The sequence below is a fragment of the Erinaceus europaeus genome, chromosome 10 (genome assembly GCF_950295315.1).
Source record: "Erinaceus europaeus chromosome 10, mEriEur2.1, whole genome shotgun sequence".
In the NCBI taxonomy this organism is placed as follows: Eukaryota; Metazoa; Chordata; class Mammalia; order Eulipotyphla; family Erinaceidae; genus Erinaceus; species Erinaceus europaeus.
Genome location: NC_080171.1, coordinates 21,284,153 through 21,301,721, shown reverse-complemented (window position 1 = coordinate 21,301,721; position 17,569 = coordinate 21,284,153). Strand labels below are relative to the sequence as shown.

Genomic DNA, 17,569 nt, shown 5'->3' with positions numbered 1-17,569 from the left:
CTTTTTCCATTGATAAGTGACTAAGGGTCCTGTCCATGCTGAGAGGAACTTGTTTCTCTCTCCCTCTTCCCTCCACTCTCTATTTTCTCTCCTCCTAGCTAATTCAGGAAAAAAAAAAAACCTCTTTCCTTTCACAGCTCTTTGTTTTCTTTCTTTATTCTTTTTTCCCACCTTTTGCTTTCTGAATTCGCTGACACTCATTTGAATTATTTTGTGGAAGAAATGTGACTTGGAGTGAACACTGTGAGTGTCTGTGTGTGTGTGTGTGTCTGTGTGTGTGTCTTTTCTACTTTCCTTTCTCGTCTTGTTATCCCTAGGACTAATTGTGGACAGTAGATTTGCATAATTGTCTGCTCTTGGTTCCCCTTTTTTCCTTTCTCTTTCTTTTTCTTTTGGTATTGTTTGAGATTTTTGTTTTGGACTGAAGGTGTTGTTTGGCTAACTGGTACTGGTTGAACTGCATCAATCCTTGCTTCAGTTGTTATTGTTGTAATTTATGAGGTTTGTGACTGCGTTTGTGAAAAGTATTCAGTATAGCATGGCTAGTACTCAAAATACAACAACTAAAGAAAGACAGAACAGAAGAATACAAACCACATCAATAAAAAAGGTTAAATCAAGAGCAAATAAAACTGCTACCACAATGAATCAGGACAGGAGCCCAGAAGAAACTCCAAATCAGTCATAAGTAACCATATATAATAAAATTATGCCAGCAATAGTAAACCTAATAATCACAGAAATGAAAACAACTATGGAGGAAAGGACTATCGGAATTAGGGAAGCAACATATGAGACCCTCAAGGGAAATACTAGTTACCTCGAGGTAATTAGAGAACTGAAAACTGAAGTAGCTGAGCTAAAAGGCCAATTAGCAGAACAAACTAATACTATAAATGAACTGAAGAAGGAAGCTGAGGGAAGGAATAGCATATTAACAGAAGCAGAAAACAGAATTAGCCAGACAGAGGATGAGCTAGAGAAATTTAAGAAAGAGATAAAAGAGCTAAAAAAGAGATTGAGAGACACTGAAAACAACAACAGAGACATATGGGATGATCTCAAAAGAAGTACCATTCGTATAATTGGCCTACCAAAAGAAAAAGAGGAAAAAGAAAGAGAGGAAGGGCAAGTAAATATTCTAGAGGAAATGATAGAAGAAAACTTCCAGACCTAAACAACAGAAAGGACATTAAGATTCAAGAGGCCCATCCCATCAGCTGGAGCCCTAGTCACGGAAACCTGAGATTCCCCAACAGACATGATGGACCTAGACTTCGAATAAATCCCTCTCTCCATTGTTACCACTCATCTCTATCAGGAACAACAAAATAGAGCCCTGTGTGGGACCCCATAGGACCTTGCCCTCAACTTGGATCAACAATGGTAAAGAATGTTCCATCCTCTGAAGGAAAGATGGACAGCATACTCTATGCTACACCTGAGGCAGATGGGTCCTGAAATTGGGGAATCTTGGAACATTCCTACTCATGACCACAGAATGTGAGCTCAGATATACAGGGATGCAGAGGTCACATAGGCTCTTAAGCTGAATATGGGTCCTATAACATCAAATTGTTGGGAATTACAGTCAACAATATTTATACACCTTTCCTATATTTGGGAGCTACTCCATTCCCTGATCTAGCTTTCTGGTCCTTTTTCCAGCCATGACATCATCTCCCCAGACAAAAACTTGGATCTGCCTGCATATCAGATGCCATGCTCAGAAAAAAGAAAAAAAAAGTATAGTCATGGGCCCTTTGTAATATAACTAAGATATGCCTACCAGCTATCTACAAAATGGAGACCCTCCCCCCGCTTCATCTGCACTATTACAGCCTTTAGATACATGATTAGTCAACAATTTATTTGGCTTTATATGTTTACTCTCCTTTCAGCCACCAGATTCCAGATGCTAGCATGATGCCCACTAGACTTTCCTGGACAGTTAACCCCAGAAATGTGTTCTGGAGCTCTGATATCCCAGAAACTTGTCCCACTAGGGAATGAGAGAGGCAAGCTAGGGGTATGGATCAATATAACAATGCTCATGTTCAGTGGGGAAGCAACTACAGAAGTCAGACCTTTCACCTTCTGCATCCTGCAATGACTTTGGGTCCATACTCCCAGAGGGTTAAAGAATAGGAAAGCTATTAAGGGAGGGACTGGGATACAGAGTTCTGGTCATGGGAATTGTGTGGAGTCGTACCCCTCTTATCCTATGGTTTTGTCAATGTTTCCTTTTTATAAATAAAATAAAAAATATTGATTGAGCCCTCAATGAAAAAGTGTTTCAACCAGATAATATATCCTGCTAGACTTTAATTCAAACTAGATAGAGGGATCAAAACCTTCTCAGAAAGGCAACAGTTAAAGGAGGCAACTGTCACCAAGCCTGCCCTGAAAGAGGTTCTAAAAGTCCTCTTATAAACAAGAACATCACCATAATACTTGCCATATATCAGATCAAATAAAAAATGTTGAATAATGGCACTGCAATACATTAAATCCATAATATCAATAAATGTCAATGGCTAAAACTCATCCATTAAAAGGCACAGAGTTCGAGGATGAGTCAGAAAACACAACCCTACCATATGATGTTTGCAAGAATACCACCTGACTCAACAAGGCAAACACAGACTTAAAGTGAAAGGAAAGAGAGAGATAGGATGAGAGTATGGATCCACTTGTCAATGCCCATGTTCTGTGGGGAAGCAATTACAGAAGCCAGACCTTCCACCTTCTGCATCCCACAGTGACCTTGGGTCCATACTCCCAGAGGGATAAAGAATAGGAAAGCTATCAGGGGAGGGGAAGGGATACAGAGTTCTGATGGTGGAAATTGTATGGAGTTGTACCTCTCTTATACTATGGTTTTGTCAATGTTTCCTTTTTATAAATAAATACAAAAAAGAAAGGAAGAAAGAAAGAGAGGAAGGAAGGAAGGAAGGAAGGAAGGAAGAAAGAAAGAAAGAAAAAAGAAAGACAGACAGACAGACAGAAAGAAAGAAAAAAGAAAGAAAGAAAGAAAGAGAGAGAGAGAGAGAAATGTGTCCTTTGGGACAAAATGGATATGACTAGAGGTTATAATAAGCAAAGGAATGAAAGACCACTAGTGGATAATTTCACTTGTGTGAAATCTGGAGAATTGACACTCATGAACTTGAAAAATTAATTAATTAACTAATTAATTAATTAAACCATCTATGACTTTGTGAGAATTCTGCTTATATTCTGGAGGGTGGGGGCCAGAAAACTTTGGTGGTAGGTGTTGTGTGGAACTATACACTATAATCTTACAATCTTGTAACACACCAAAAAAAAAATAGTTGACTATAACAGAGGAGCAAGGAAGAAAGAAAGACGGGAAGAAGAAAAGAAGGAAGGAAGGAAGGAAGGAAGGAAGGAAGGAAGGAAGGAAGGAAGGAAGGAAGGAAGAAAGAAAGAGAGAGAGAAAGAAGGAAAGGAAGGAAGGAAGGAAGGAAGGAAGGAAGGAAGGAAGGAAGGAAGGAAGGGAGGGAAGGAAGGAAGAAAGAGGAGAGAAGGATAACTGCTAGGGGTGGTAGATTCCTTGTGCAGGCACTGAGCTCCAGCAACATCTTTGGTAGCAGTTAAAGTGGGGAAGCAAAATAATTAAATGAAATAAAGAAATGGGAAAAGAAAGAAAGAAGGGGTTGGGTGGTGGTGCACCTGGTTGAGCACATGTTACATTGTGCAAGGACATAGGTTCAAGCCCCCAGTCCCCACCTGCAGGAGGGAAGCTTTGCAAGTAGTGAAGCAGTATTGCAGGTGTCTCTGTCTTTCTCCCTCTCTATTTTCCCTTCCCTCTTGATTTCTGCCATCTCTATCCAATAAATAAATAAATAAATAAAGATAATACAATTTTAAAAAAAGGAAAAGAAATAAATCACCTTTTGTTCTCTATAGGAGAATGAAATGATATCTAAAAGGCTAGAAGAAAGTAAAAGAATTTCCCTTGGTACAAAGTGTAGACATATCAGAATGAAACCCACGAATAGCAAAGTAAGAAGCCTATGGAGCAAGTGAAAGAACCCAGAAGCCAATGGAGAAGAAGTGGTGGGAAATAAAATACCTTACTTCAATCAAATCTAATGAGGCAATTGCACCAAAATATATGTTGAGGAAGCAAAGACAATATGAAGGTTAGAGTCAAGCATGGATGGTCTTCAACTACTGCTGGTCAGTAGTGTCCTATGTGTACATGGCCCCCACCTCTTCCCATCAAAGTCTTCAAAGGAGATCCACCACATAATGCAGAAAGGAGAATCACTCCTTCCAACATTTGATCTCCATTTCAGAGAAGAGCCACCTCTCTGTGTGGACCTAAGAATCACTGAGTGCAGATTTGCCCCCCAAGAAATGTAGCAGCTCTTACATGATGACATTCTTTTGATCTTACTATGGAGTAATTTTAATTCTAGAAGTTCAATCTCTGCTGAGACAACCCTACATACAGGCTGAAACAATAAGTATGACAGAAAGGCTACGTAGATCAGCCAGAATGAATCACAGTAAATTCATCCTGAGACCATAGTTCCTGCAGATGAACCTCAACCAGTTACTGAGCATAGAGAGAAATTCTAGAGTGTGGTTATCTTCTCTTCTCTCCCTTCCCTCCTTTTCTCTTTCCTTCCATATCCTCCCCTTCCCTCTCTTTCTCTTCCTTTCCCTCCCCATCTCTAATGAGAAAAAACTAGACTGAGGTATTTCTTGAATAATATAGTGCTTCCATGCCTGCCTTTCTTTCCTCTTTTCCCCTTTCCCTTCCCTCTCCTTCTCTTCATTTCTTCCCTCCCCTCCCCATTCCTCTCCCTTGTTTCCCCTTCTTTAGTGAGAAATGCTAAAGAGAGATCATTTCTTAAGTGATGTGAGACTTAATTAATTTTCTTCCCCTCCCTTACCCTCCCCTCCCCATGTCTCCCCTTTTCTCCCCTCCCCTTCTCTTCTTTTTCCTTACCCTTCTCCACTGAGAAATGCTAGAGTGAGGTAATTGCTGAGTGAAGTGGGACTCTTGAACTGGATATACTTTGCTTAGAGAGTCACTTTTAGCCTGGTGAAGAATTCCACCATCCCTACCCCCCAAAAAAAAAAATTCCATATACTCTAAGAATTTTCCATGTGGATGAGCAAGTTGTGGTATATATACACAATGGAATACTACTCAGCCATTAAGAATGGTGACTTAATCATTCTCAGCTCATCTTGGATGGAGCTTGAAGAAATCTTGTTAAGTGAAATAAGTCAGAAACAGAAGGATGAATATGGGATGATCTCACTCTCAGGAAGAAGTTGGAAAACAAGATCAGAAGAGAAAACACAAGTAGTACCTAGACTGAAGTTGGTGTATTGCACCAAAGTAAAAGACTTTGGGGGGGAGGAGAGCACAGATCCAAAAATGATGACAGAGAACCTAGTGGGGGTTGTATTGTTGTATGGAAAACTGAGAAATGTTATGCATGTACAGACTATTGTATTTACTGTCGAATGTAAAACATTAATCCCCCAATAAAGAAACAAAAAAATAAAAAAATAATCTTCATATTGTATCTTTTTTCCCTCTTCACTTTCATGATTTCAAACTTGCTTTACCATCTGGAGATTCTCTCACATACTGTCTTGTTCTCTCTCCCCTTTCTATTTAAAAACATCCCGTACCCCCAAGTTTCTCTGGCAACTAATAATGTTTTGGTATCTACTTCTCAAGAAGTCTACACTGAATAATATTTTCAAAAGAATTCCTTAAAGATAAAGATGCATTTGAATGAATGAAATATTCCTAAAAAAAAAAATGTGTCATTCCATATGTAAACCACAAAAAGTTTATTTTCTAAAGTGCTCTATCCGTGACCTTGGAAGAACTAATGCAGATTCCAGTGGAGGAAATGGAGTCATGGGAACAGTGTGGAATTATACTCCTGTTACCTCATAATTTTGTAAATCAATATCATATAATGAAATTTAAAAATAATATTAATAAGGGATGAGGGAAGTGAACTGTGATAGGTTGAAGAGGAGATGCTTTCACTTAGAGACTCTGGTAAAAGTAACCATTACTTAAAATAACTAGTGAGAGTAGTAAATTAAGGAGCTGAACTACTATTTATCAGAATGTTTGTGAGATGATCTGTTGAGGACAGCCCTCAAGAATGATATGTAGCAAAAGCAGACATAGCAAAGGACTTGGCTTGGATTTGTCATGGGGAGGGGATGCCAGATCTCTGTGACTGGTAGTGGACTCTTGTCTGCTTCACTGGCAAAAAGAATTAACTAAGCAGATGGCTGTGCTGAGTTAAGGAATAATTTCATTGCTAGAAAAGAAAGCCAAGCAAGAGTAGTCAGGCGAGAAAGTCCAGAAGGGCTTCTTCTCCTTGCCCCTGCAGATAAATCCTAGGGTTTTAAGATACAGGGCATGGATTTATCTCTCTGATTTCTGCTAGCCCAATAACCTGGCCAGTATCTTTATTTGCAAGGGACATATAGCTTTCCTTTGTTAAAGATGGTTCCCAAAGCAAGGATCTCTGGGACATGTAGTCCTTTCTCTATTCAGCAGGAACTGTCAGTCCCACATTCCTCCTCTTGAGACAGAGCTGGGCACATAAATTAATTTTATGGTTCCATGGGGCAGAGTAGGAGGCAGGTGCTGTACATAATATGATGGCGTGTTAGAGTAAAACAGCTTGACATTAAAGTCAGTCATATTTTAGTTTACATTTTAATAATGCCTCTAATTTTCTGTGATTTCTTTAGCAAGTTATGTAGCTGGTCTTGATTCATAATTCTCAGTAGATAATTACCAATATTCATCTTAAAGGGCTGTTATAAAGGTAAAACATAATTGTGTGAGTGTTTAACAAGGACAAACAAAGTAAAAACTCTGGGTGGGGGTGGATATTTGACTTCCCAGGGAGGCATGAGGCAGTGGTTGGGATAGAACACAGTCTTTTGGTGGTAGGAATGGTTTTCAGGTTCACTCTTATTAATTGTAGTCATAAAAATCACTATTTAGTTAATATGAGAGGAGAAAAATTTATTGCATGTCTCAAACTTTTTAAAACACAGACCTTAAAGTCTTTGTAATATATAGGCTGAGTATTTGATAAGTTGACTCTCTCAAAAGGCTAGACCAGGGAGAACAGAAGCAGCTGGTGGCACAGCTATATACAAATAATGTCAAAGGACATAAATTATGGTGATGTTGGGTATTATACAGCAAATCCTAACAAAGGGATGTTTTTAAGTTAACCCAATTACCAAATAATGTGAATATAGCAATAACTATCTATTGTCTTCTTGAACCCTAAGACAGCAGAAACCTCACATATCCACAATAGAGACTATATTTCCCCCAGTCCTGGAACCTTAGGGTTGAGCCCACTTTCCTGTATGCTTCTCTCAATTCATAACAAATAATATTGCATCCACCAATCCCAACCTAATCAACACAATGAGCACCACCTCAGCATGCTTCACTTCAGACTGTGTCCAGAGACTTCAGATGTAGAGTGACAACCCTTCAGCTTCATTACTCGGGTGAGACCTTTCCTTTCATAGTATTTTCTAATTCCATTCCAGGTGGTTCACTTCCTAACAAAGTTCCAAAACCTAGATATAGACCAGGTCCCGTGAGACAGAACATATGTTCACATGTATCCATAAACTAGGACAAAATATATACCTGAAAGCAAAAGCACACAGTAGTCTGTAGTTAGTCAGTATAAAGTTCCTAATGAAATAGTATCTAATTAGACTAAGATACCCTCCTCACCTACTTCCTATTACAGTTCTCCCACTCACTCCAAAGCTAACCTTAGCAAAGCAAGGATTGCAAAAGCTGAATAAGGGCAAGAGACTGGCATACTTTAATGATGACTCTTTAGTCACTACCAGGCCACCCCATCAGCTAGGGCCCTCATAGGGGAGTCTTGAAATTCTCAAACAGACATAATGGGCCTAGACCTCAAAAATTCCTCTCTCCATTGTTACAGGAACAACAAAATAGACCCCTTTGTGGACCCCCAAAGGACCTTGCCCTCAACTTGGATCAACAATGGTAGAGAATGTTCCATCTTCCGAAGGGAGGATGGACAACGTACTCTATGCTACACCTGAGGAAATGGGTCGATATTGGGGCAGCTTGGAATGTTCCTACTCATGACCACAAAATGTGAGCTCAGATCTACAGGGATGCAGAGGTCACATAGGCTCCTAAGTTGAATATGAGCCTCAGACCAAATCAAATCAATGGGGTTTACAGTCAACAATATATATATTCCTTTCCCATATTAGGGAGCTACTCTCTTCCCTGATCCAGCTTTCTGTCCCTTTTCCAGTCATGATATCACCTCCCCTGACAATAACTTGGATCCACCTGCATATCAAATTTCAGGCTCAGGGAAAAAAAAAAAAAACTAGTATAGCTACAGGCCCTTGAAATATAACTAAAATATGCCTACTAGCTATCTACAAAATGGAGGACTCCCAATACTTCATCTGCACTATTCCAGCCTTTAGGTATATGATTGTTCAACAAGTTGTTTGGCTTTGTATGTTAACCCTCTTTTCAGCCACCAGGTTCCAGATGCTAGCATGATGCCGACTAGACTTCCCTGGAAAGAGGACCCCAACAATGTGTCCTGGAGCTCTCCTAATCCCCAGAGCCCCACCCCATTAGGGAAAGAGAAAGGCAGGCTGGGAGTGTAGATAGACCTATCAATGCCCATGTTCAGTGGGGAAGCAATTACAGAAGGCAGACCTTCACCTTCTGCATCTCACAATGACCTTGGGTCCATACTCCCAGAGGGATAAAGAATAGGAAAGCTATTAGGGGAGGGGATGAGATACGGAGATCTGATGGTAGGAATTGTGTGGAGTTGTGCCCCTCTTATCCTATGGTTTTGTTAATGTCTCCTTTTTAAATAAATTAATTAATAAAAATAAATAAATATGCAAAAAAGTAAATAAATTAAATGTTCTTGTTTTGCAAGAGATGACAAGAAACTGAGTGGTTACAGAGTGTAGGAAAAAATGAGAAAACTTGTAAATGAATAATATTGCTTTAATTATTTCCTTTTACTTTCCTCGAACTTAAAATAGTTTTTTATTGACTTGAAATGATTTTCAGGCAGGTCTAGGCTTATACAGAAAATGATTATCATAAGATACTCTGGTGTCCATCTCCCTCTATCCACCTATAATAGTTTTTTAGTAAACTGGATAAAAAGGGACAGTAGAAGGAAATAATCCAAACTTTGAGAGCCCATGTTCCCAGAGAATTCTCCTGTGTTCAGTTCCTAGACCTTCCAACCCATGTACCAACAGCTCTTGAATTTTGTTTGTTTTTCCTCTCCAGGGTTATTGTTGAGACTCAGTGGCTTCACTATGATTCCACCACTCCAAGTGACTATTTTTTTAAATTATTTTTTTATGATAGAGACAGAGAGAAATAGAGAGGGATACAAAGGGTAAAAAAGAAAGGAAGAAAGAAAGAAAGAAAGACACTTGCAACAAACAATGTTCCACTGTTGGTGAAGCTCCCTCTCCCCCCAATAGTGGGGGGATCAAGGGTTTGAACCTAGGTCTTCAAGCATGATAGCATGCATACTTTTTGGGTGTGCCACTGCCTGGCCCCATAAAGCTCTCTTCCTTTGTTTTCCTTAACTGACTGAAGCTTTCATATCTCTAACGGATATTTTTTTCTCAAATTATTTTATTTCAGTTAGGTGAAAGATTCCTATGTGAATTTATTTCAGAAATAATAATCATTTCTTCCTGCTTCACCTGCATCTCATTCTCTTTTGTCTTAGATTAAGGGAGTGTATAAGTACATTGTATCCTAATTCTTTTGTATTCTTATTTAACTTTATTCTACTGTCACAAGTACCTTTACGTCAAGAATCACATCTCATTCATCTTTTTATATTCCCATTTGATAAGCAATTGGAGAGTTGGAATGAAAGACAAAGGTGATGGGAGATTTCAAATTTCACATAGTTTGGACTGTTGCTATGCCTTCTGCCAATTCTATGCCTTCCTGTCTTTCTTCAGAGGCTGGCAGGTTACATTTTCTGGTACTATTCACATAAATTAATCTCTATGGTTCTTATCTCATAGCTCTGCAAATCCTCACCCCTCATTCAGGATTACCAGTTGACAAGATCCATTAAGCTTCTCTTAGTTGACTATTATATTAAGAGCTTCAAAGAAAATGTAGCGGATGGGACTCCCTTTCTTAGAAACTGACATGAAGTTATAAGGTTGAAGATGGAATTCAAAACATCTGTAAAATAGCTAAGTGAACAAATATGAATGTTAAGACTGTTTTTCTCTCTGGACTTTGTTGCTCAGTCTATATAAAATATTATTTTTAACCTCAAAAATTGCTTAAATTATCAACTTCCTCCCTTTCCATCTTTTACAGTTTGATCATTTCTTAAAAAAAAAAAATTCCAACACTCCTGTCACCAAAAGCCTGTGTCCCCAGCCCAGGCCCATAGATAACCACTATAGTTCTCCCAGTCTTGGGAATAGGTTGATGTTTTTTTTTTCACATTAGTATATTTAATTGTCTATATCTTACAACATGAGTGAAACCACTCCGTAGTTGTTCTTCACCTCCTTACTTGTTTCACTAAGCATAATCTCCAATTCCATCCACTTTATCCCAATGGACAGAATATTATCTTTTTATAGCTACATAATACTCTGTTGAGTTGAGTCCCATAACTTTTTTATCTAATCATCTGTCAAATGGCAATTTGTTTGTTTCCAGGTTTTTGCTATTGTGGATACAGCCACTGTAAACACGGGGCAATTTGATCATTTCTAATTTGGCCATTGTCTTTAAAATAACAAATGAATGGAATGGGCTAGTTACAACAGGTTATAATTACACTCTAGAATGAGTTTTTGGTGGGCAGGAAATGAACTTCTATGTAAGCAACAGTGTCTGCCCAGAGTAGCTCAAAAATAATAGTCATTTTAGAATTATAACAGAGTAATATCAACTTGGGTACCACCCTCAAGTAATACTCCTTTAAGTAGTAGTTAGAAGTTAGAATTTATTGCTACTTAGTATTGAAGATTTAGGTTCATTTAGCATTGACTTCTCAGTAGTACTAAATGGAACTACTTAGGAAGCAAAGAGGTTAATATGAAATGCCAAAGCCCTAAGGACTCAGTAAGATTTTCTAAAGAGCATTTTTTGCAAATTCTTTTTGTGTGTGTGCTTTTCCAAAGCCAGAGATAAGAATACTTGCTTGAAGTCTTTGAACTATGATCTCACCTTTATTTTACTGACATTACCATTTAATCATAATACCATATTCCAGAACACTTTCTATGGATTCCTTGTTCTTGTATTTCTTAAACAGGGGTGAGGGGCACCTCCTTTAAGACCTTTATCATGCCTTCAAAGAGAAGGCCATGAGATTTTAGAGGCTAAGGGGAAACCTGGCCTCTTCTCAAATAGCTGTATGATGATACTTACGTTGAAATCGTATAATACACCGAAGTTTGCTGCGGATGCCTCTTCTGCTCGGGGAACCGTTTTTCTAGGTAAACTGCCATATGGCAGGCCCCAGAGGTACTAAAACAGAGAAGGATTGAAAGCAGTTAACCATAGAAAACACAGTCTGAGCCACACATGTGCAGGCAGATGGTTTTTGTTTCAAAGCCTTTCTGAAATGGTTTCAAGGGGACTCTGCGGGTCCCCACATGAGGTTCAATTTTCGAGGAAATGACTACCAACTCCAGAATTAAGAACAAAAGGCGTGCTGAGCATCCTATATTCTGAGTTCAGCCCACAGACCACCAACAGTGGGATCAATGACTTGCTGAGAAGTCCCAATACCTACCACTACTTCCACACTGGCCTCATTTAAGGGACATCTGGAGAAGAGACCAATGGTTTGGGGAGGAATGTTGTGTTTGAGAAAACTATCCTTCCCACATCTTCATATGGCAATACCCATGAAGGATAGCTATGTGAGGAGATTCTCTTTCTCCAAATTTAAGAAGAGGTGAGTCAAAAGAATCACTCATGAGAGTTGAGTATGTCTTAACATTCTGTACCCAGTGATGATATCTGTTTCAGCGTCAATTCAGGTTGACTAAACTTGATCTTGTGACACCAGATTGGAAGAGAAGCTGCTAGTGATGGATCTAGCCAGTGAGAAGCAAGAGAGTTGTCACAGAGTGGGAAAGTACCCCTCAAGGCCCAAGGCAGATTTGTGGCTTCCCCAACATCCTCTCTTTCTCATCTTCCCTTCCCTTCCCTTCCCTTCCCTTCCCTTCCCTTCCCTTCCCTTCCCTTCCCTTCCCTTCCCTTTCCTTCCTTCCCTTCCCTTCCTTTCCTGTTCCTCGTTCTTTCTTTCTCTTTTTTTTCTTGAAATCATTTTTATTTTCTCTATTCTCTCTTTCTTTCTAGATGAAGACAGAGAGTCAGTGAGACAAGAATGACAGAAATTACAGCACCAAATCTTCCTTCAGTGTGATGGGGACTGGCCTCAAACCTGGGTCTCACACATGGCAAAGCAGCACTATTCGAATGGGCTATTTCACCAGCCCAAAGATCCTATTTCTTACCTTAAAAGAAATGTTCCTTTATCTGGAGATTGGAGACGGGAAGGATAAATGTGTTTGGGTGAGAGCTGGAAAGCAACCTTTCCACCAGACAAGCCACCCACTTTCTATGAAAGACCCTCCACTGTCTCCTAGCCCTGGGTCTGAACAGCACAGAGGCTGAGCTCCATGCACCTGGCAGAGGGATGCTGAGGGAGGCTGCTGCATGAAGAAGTCTGAACAGCCTTGTGGCCAACTTGCCTATAGATGACCAGCCTTAAGACTTCATCTTTAAATGTAGCATCTATTCTCTCTGGTTACTTCGTTGGTGTTGGTACTCCAGGCCCATCACCATTTAATATCAACCTATACAAAAAGCATCTAAAGCCAATCTCACCCCCTAGACATTGGCATTTAATTTTTCACTTAGACACCAATATATAATTATCTGCCTTCAAGTTTTATGAACTTACTGACTGTTCTTGATCCCTCAAGCATTTATATACTTCCTGCTTTGGTAAATAAACATGCTTAGCTTTCACACATTCCTTTTCCTCTTCCTTTTCTGGATTAATGGAAATGTCCTGAAGAAAATAAGAAATCTAGCTGTTGGGCCCTCTGTCTTGGGGAAATGGGTCTCAAATGATCAATATTATTCTGCAGTGGTGGCTCAGCAGGTAGGGTGTCCACCCTGGAGCCCTGCTCCACATGAAAGGTACCAGGGCAACAGACAAGCTTCAGTACTTCCAGCCCCATAAGAAAAAAAATAATAAAGAGGGAGTTGGGCGGTAGCACAGCGGGTTAAGTGCAGTTAGCGCTAGAACCAGCTTAAGGATCCAGATTCAAGCACTCGGCTCTCCAACTGGGGGGGGGGGGGGGGGCAGTCACTTAACAAGTGGTGAAGCAGGTCTGCAGATGTCTGTCTTTCTCTCTCCCTCTCTGCCTTCCCCTCCTCTCTCCATTTCTCTCTGTCCTATCCAACAACAGCAACATCAGTAACAAGAAAAATAATAACTACAACAACAATAAAACAATAAGCACAACAAAAGGGAAAAAATAAATATTTTTAAAAAAATGTTTATAGGGAGTTCGGCGGTAGTGCAGCAGGTTAAGCACACGTGGCGCAAAGCCAAAGGACTGGCTTAAGGATCCTGTTTAGAGCCTGGGCTCCCCACCTACAGGGGAGTCGCTTCACAGGCAGTGAAGCAGGTCTACAGGCGTCTTATCTTTCTCTCCCCCTCTGTCTTCCCCTCCTCTCTCCATTTCTCTCTGTCCTCTAACAACAACAGCATCAATAACAACAATAATAGCTATAACAACAGTAAAAAATAAGGGCAATGAAAGAGAAAATAAATAAATATTTTTAAAAAATGATTATTAAAAAAAGAAAGTGGTCTAGTGTGAGGAAACCATGGATGTGTGATGCCCCACATCTATAAATTTTAAAAATTATTATTAAAAACAGCATCCAAAGTCAATGTGGCTTTTGTCTCTGGAGAAACATATAATTGAACAAATGATGAGCTCTCTCCTCTGTGTATCAGAAAGCGGTCCTGATCATCAACGGCAGCCTTCCCTTCCTCCACAGGAGGCAGCACCACGTGGGGAAAGAGCAAGAACAGCCGCTACTATTATGGATGCCTGGCATCGGACACAAGGGGTGTCACATGCCCTGGAGACAGAGCCTCAGGTTTCCTTAAGAGAGATGGGCAAAAAACAAAGCAGGGATCAGTTTTAAAAAAGATCAAGCATAACATAACCGTGTTGTGAAATTTCCGGAACACCGCAAAGTAGGGGATGCACTAAACAGGATTTCTCACCTATGTCTATTGTTACAAACAGGCTCATCACAGACCCCCAGGATTATCCCAAGGTTTCCAAGACTTTGAAATTGGGTGCAAAATCTTGGGGAACGTGATAGAACCACAGGTCCTAATACTAGATGTAAAAAACCAAAACCTCATTCTGAGATCGTTGTTTGCTGTGATGTAACTAGCAGATAGCTGACAAATGGGTGTAATATGCATACGAGCTGATCTCAGGACAGAACTTAAGTGCATGCCAGGCAGAAGAGCCTGTCTGTTGTAGCACGTTGCTTGTTCCAGGTTCCTGGACTGCTCTCTAGGCTCCCAGCTTTCCTAGATGATCACCCCCACTATGGCCACTTCTCCCAGGGGTCACAAACATGAATTTAAATCCTGGTAATTAGCCTTTCTCATGAATCTGATCTATCCTTACCCCTTTTGGTCCAGTCTCCTTCTTCTGCTCACACAGATCCTGGCTGAAGTTATGCAGAACCTGCCATGCTGTGACTGACTAGAGAATATGAACATGTGAGGCTGAACTTTTGGTAAGTAACTCATGGATTTGTAGGCCTAGTTTATTCTTACCCCTGTCCATAATTGCTTATCTTGCTACCTTAATAAATTGCTGATCGTTTAAACCTACGTACAGCCACATCACAGCCAAGTCTTTTATTTTTTAATTACATCAATAGCTAAGTTTTATGGTGTGTTGCACCAACCAAAGGACTCTGAGGAAGGAGGGAAAGGGACAGGATGAAGGGACAGCAGGGTCCTGTTGTGTCTCCTAGGTATGTATCTAGGGAGACAAGAGGCTGTGTCTGTGTGTTAAAGACTAGACTATAAACTATGAATGCCCCCCAATAATTTTTTTAAATATCCAGGTTACTGATATTCCCCACATTTTCTTAAATGAGGGAAGAAAAACTATAATATACAAATGTGTTAGCCATGCACGTAACTCACTTAGACAGTGTGCTGCTTTGTCATATGTGTAACCCAGGTCTAAGTCTGGCCCTCATTGCATTGAAGGAAGCTTTGTTTTTTGGTCTTTTTCATTTTCTCTGTCTCTTTACCTCTTTGTCTCTATCAGACAAACCACAAAACAAACTTGTTATCTGTCTATAGGTAAAATCAATGAAAATTGTTTATACTATTAAATAAGGCTAAAAGAACTTTCTATGGATGCATAAAAATACTGTTATTGGGCAAAGAGAGAGGCAGACTGGGAGTATGGATTGACCAGTCAACGCCCATGTTCAGCGGGGAAGCAATTACAGAAGCCAGACCTTCCACCTTCTGCAACCCACAACGACCCTGGGTCCATGCTCCCAGAGGGATAGAGAATGGGAAAGCTATGGGGAGGGGGTGGGATATGGAGACTGGGTGGCGGGAATTGTGTGGAGTTGTACCTCTTTCCATAATATGATTTTGTTAATGTCTCCTTTCTTAAATAAATAAATACATTTAAAAAAAAAAAAAGAAAGAAAAAAGAAGTGGTCCGGGAGGTGGTGCAGTGGATTAAAGCATTGGACTCTCAAGCACAAGGTCCCAAGTTCAATCCCTAGAAGCTCATGTACCAGAGTGATGTCTGGTTCTTGTCCTCTCTATCTCTCCTCTCTCATTAATACATAAATAAAATATTAAAAAAAGAAAAGGAAAAAATACTGTTATCACTAGTAGAAATACAAGTGATAAAAGTATTCTAGTTGGGAGGCTTGATATACACAGTAAATATTGATACAATGTCATCAAAACACCAAGTTTTGGAGGTTGGCAGTTCTTTCATAGACAAACTGGTTCTGAAGAACAAGTACATGAAAAGGACCTTTGAAGGTTAGATAAATCCTCTCTCAATTTTGTATGAGATGTAGCCAAAGAGATCAGAGTTACTTAACTTTATTAGGATGACAATCTCAACCTCAATCTTCCTTCCTATGTGTTTTGACTCTTTCCCCATATCAGTCAAGGGTGTCACTCTCCTCTCTGATCTTTAATAAAACCTGACTAAAGCTTTTCCTCTTTTTGTATGCTACCTAACATTATACATACAATGCATTTACTTCAGTGTCTCTTCAGTGTAGAGAGGCTGCATGTCTTGAGTTGTATTAAGCAGAACGTTTAAGGTAAACAGTGAAATAAACCCAACACAAAAAATGTCACAACCTTCTCGAGTAATTAACATTTGAGCATAGGATCTGTCTTCCTTGGGAATTAAATACATGCTATAAATCTTTCCTTATTCAAAAAACGAACATTTAAACATACAGAGGATATATTTTTGTATATTTTTGTATTAGTGATTTAATATTGGTTTACAAAATCATGGGATAGTATGGGGTATAATTCTAAATCTTTCTCAGTACCAGAGTTCTGTGTCCCCATACTGGACTTCTTAGTTCCCCTCCATTGGAAATGACAGTAGTTCTGCCAAGGTCACAGACATGTGTTAACTGTTATTTCTATAACTATCTATATTTATATATATTTACCCATTTAGTTTTTATGGCCTGCCTTCTCTTCCTATCTAAGTCACATCTACACCTATTACTGCTTCCAAATGTCTTTGTTTTTTCCTTTTCTGTTTCTCTCTGGGTCCTGATGGAATTGGAGTTCAGTCTTCTAGTCATCTTCCTCTTAACATTTCTCCTCCTCTGGGGAGAATAGACCAAAATTCTTTATGAGGTGCAAAAAGTAGAATTTCAGACTTTTATAATTGCTTCTCTGCTGACATAGACATTGGCGGGTTAATCCATACCCCCAGCACACAGGATATCTTACATGTGGTTTCAAGAGGTTTGCATACTCTTGAAGCAAGGATTGGAGTCTTTGACTCGGGGCCACCGTTTTGAAAATTAAAGTGGTTGCAAATACTATAATTCTCAAAGTGAATGTAATGAGTTAGTCTCTCTACTTTTAAAGAAGAAAACAAATGAGTTTTCTAGGAGAATTAATGATGGCATGATAAACTTATTACCACAAGTTTTGTATGTAGTTTGACTTTAGATGTGGAGTAAAATATGTTCACTTTGTGTTTCTTATACAAAGAAAAATAGAGAGGGTATATTCCTACCTCTGGCAACATGATGAGGCTGAATGTCAGGATAAAAAGAACCATATTCACTCCATACATCCATCTCAAGAAGAGGAAGTATGAGGCCACTGATGAGCCAAATTGGCCT

The 17,569-nt window shown here is 39.5% G+C and overlaps 1 protein-coding gene across 1 annotated transcript in view; it reads right to left on the bottom strand.

Annotated features, from left to right (window-relative positions):
* TMC1 (transmembrane channel like 1) overlaps window positions 1-17,569 on the bottom strand; it is a 166,196-nt gene that overhangs the window by 73,362 nt on the left and 75,265 nt on the right. Inside the window, exons 8-9 of the mRNA XM_060198995.1 lie at window positions 17,461-17,567; window positions 11,513-11,611 (exon numbers count right to left, since the gene is read on the bottom strand). Of these exons, the coding sequence (XP_060054978.1) occupies window positions 11,513-11,611; window positions 17,461-17,567 (206 nt within the window). The remainder of the gene's footprint in view (window positions 1-11,512; window positions 11,612-17,460; window positions 17,568-17,569) is intronic.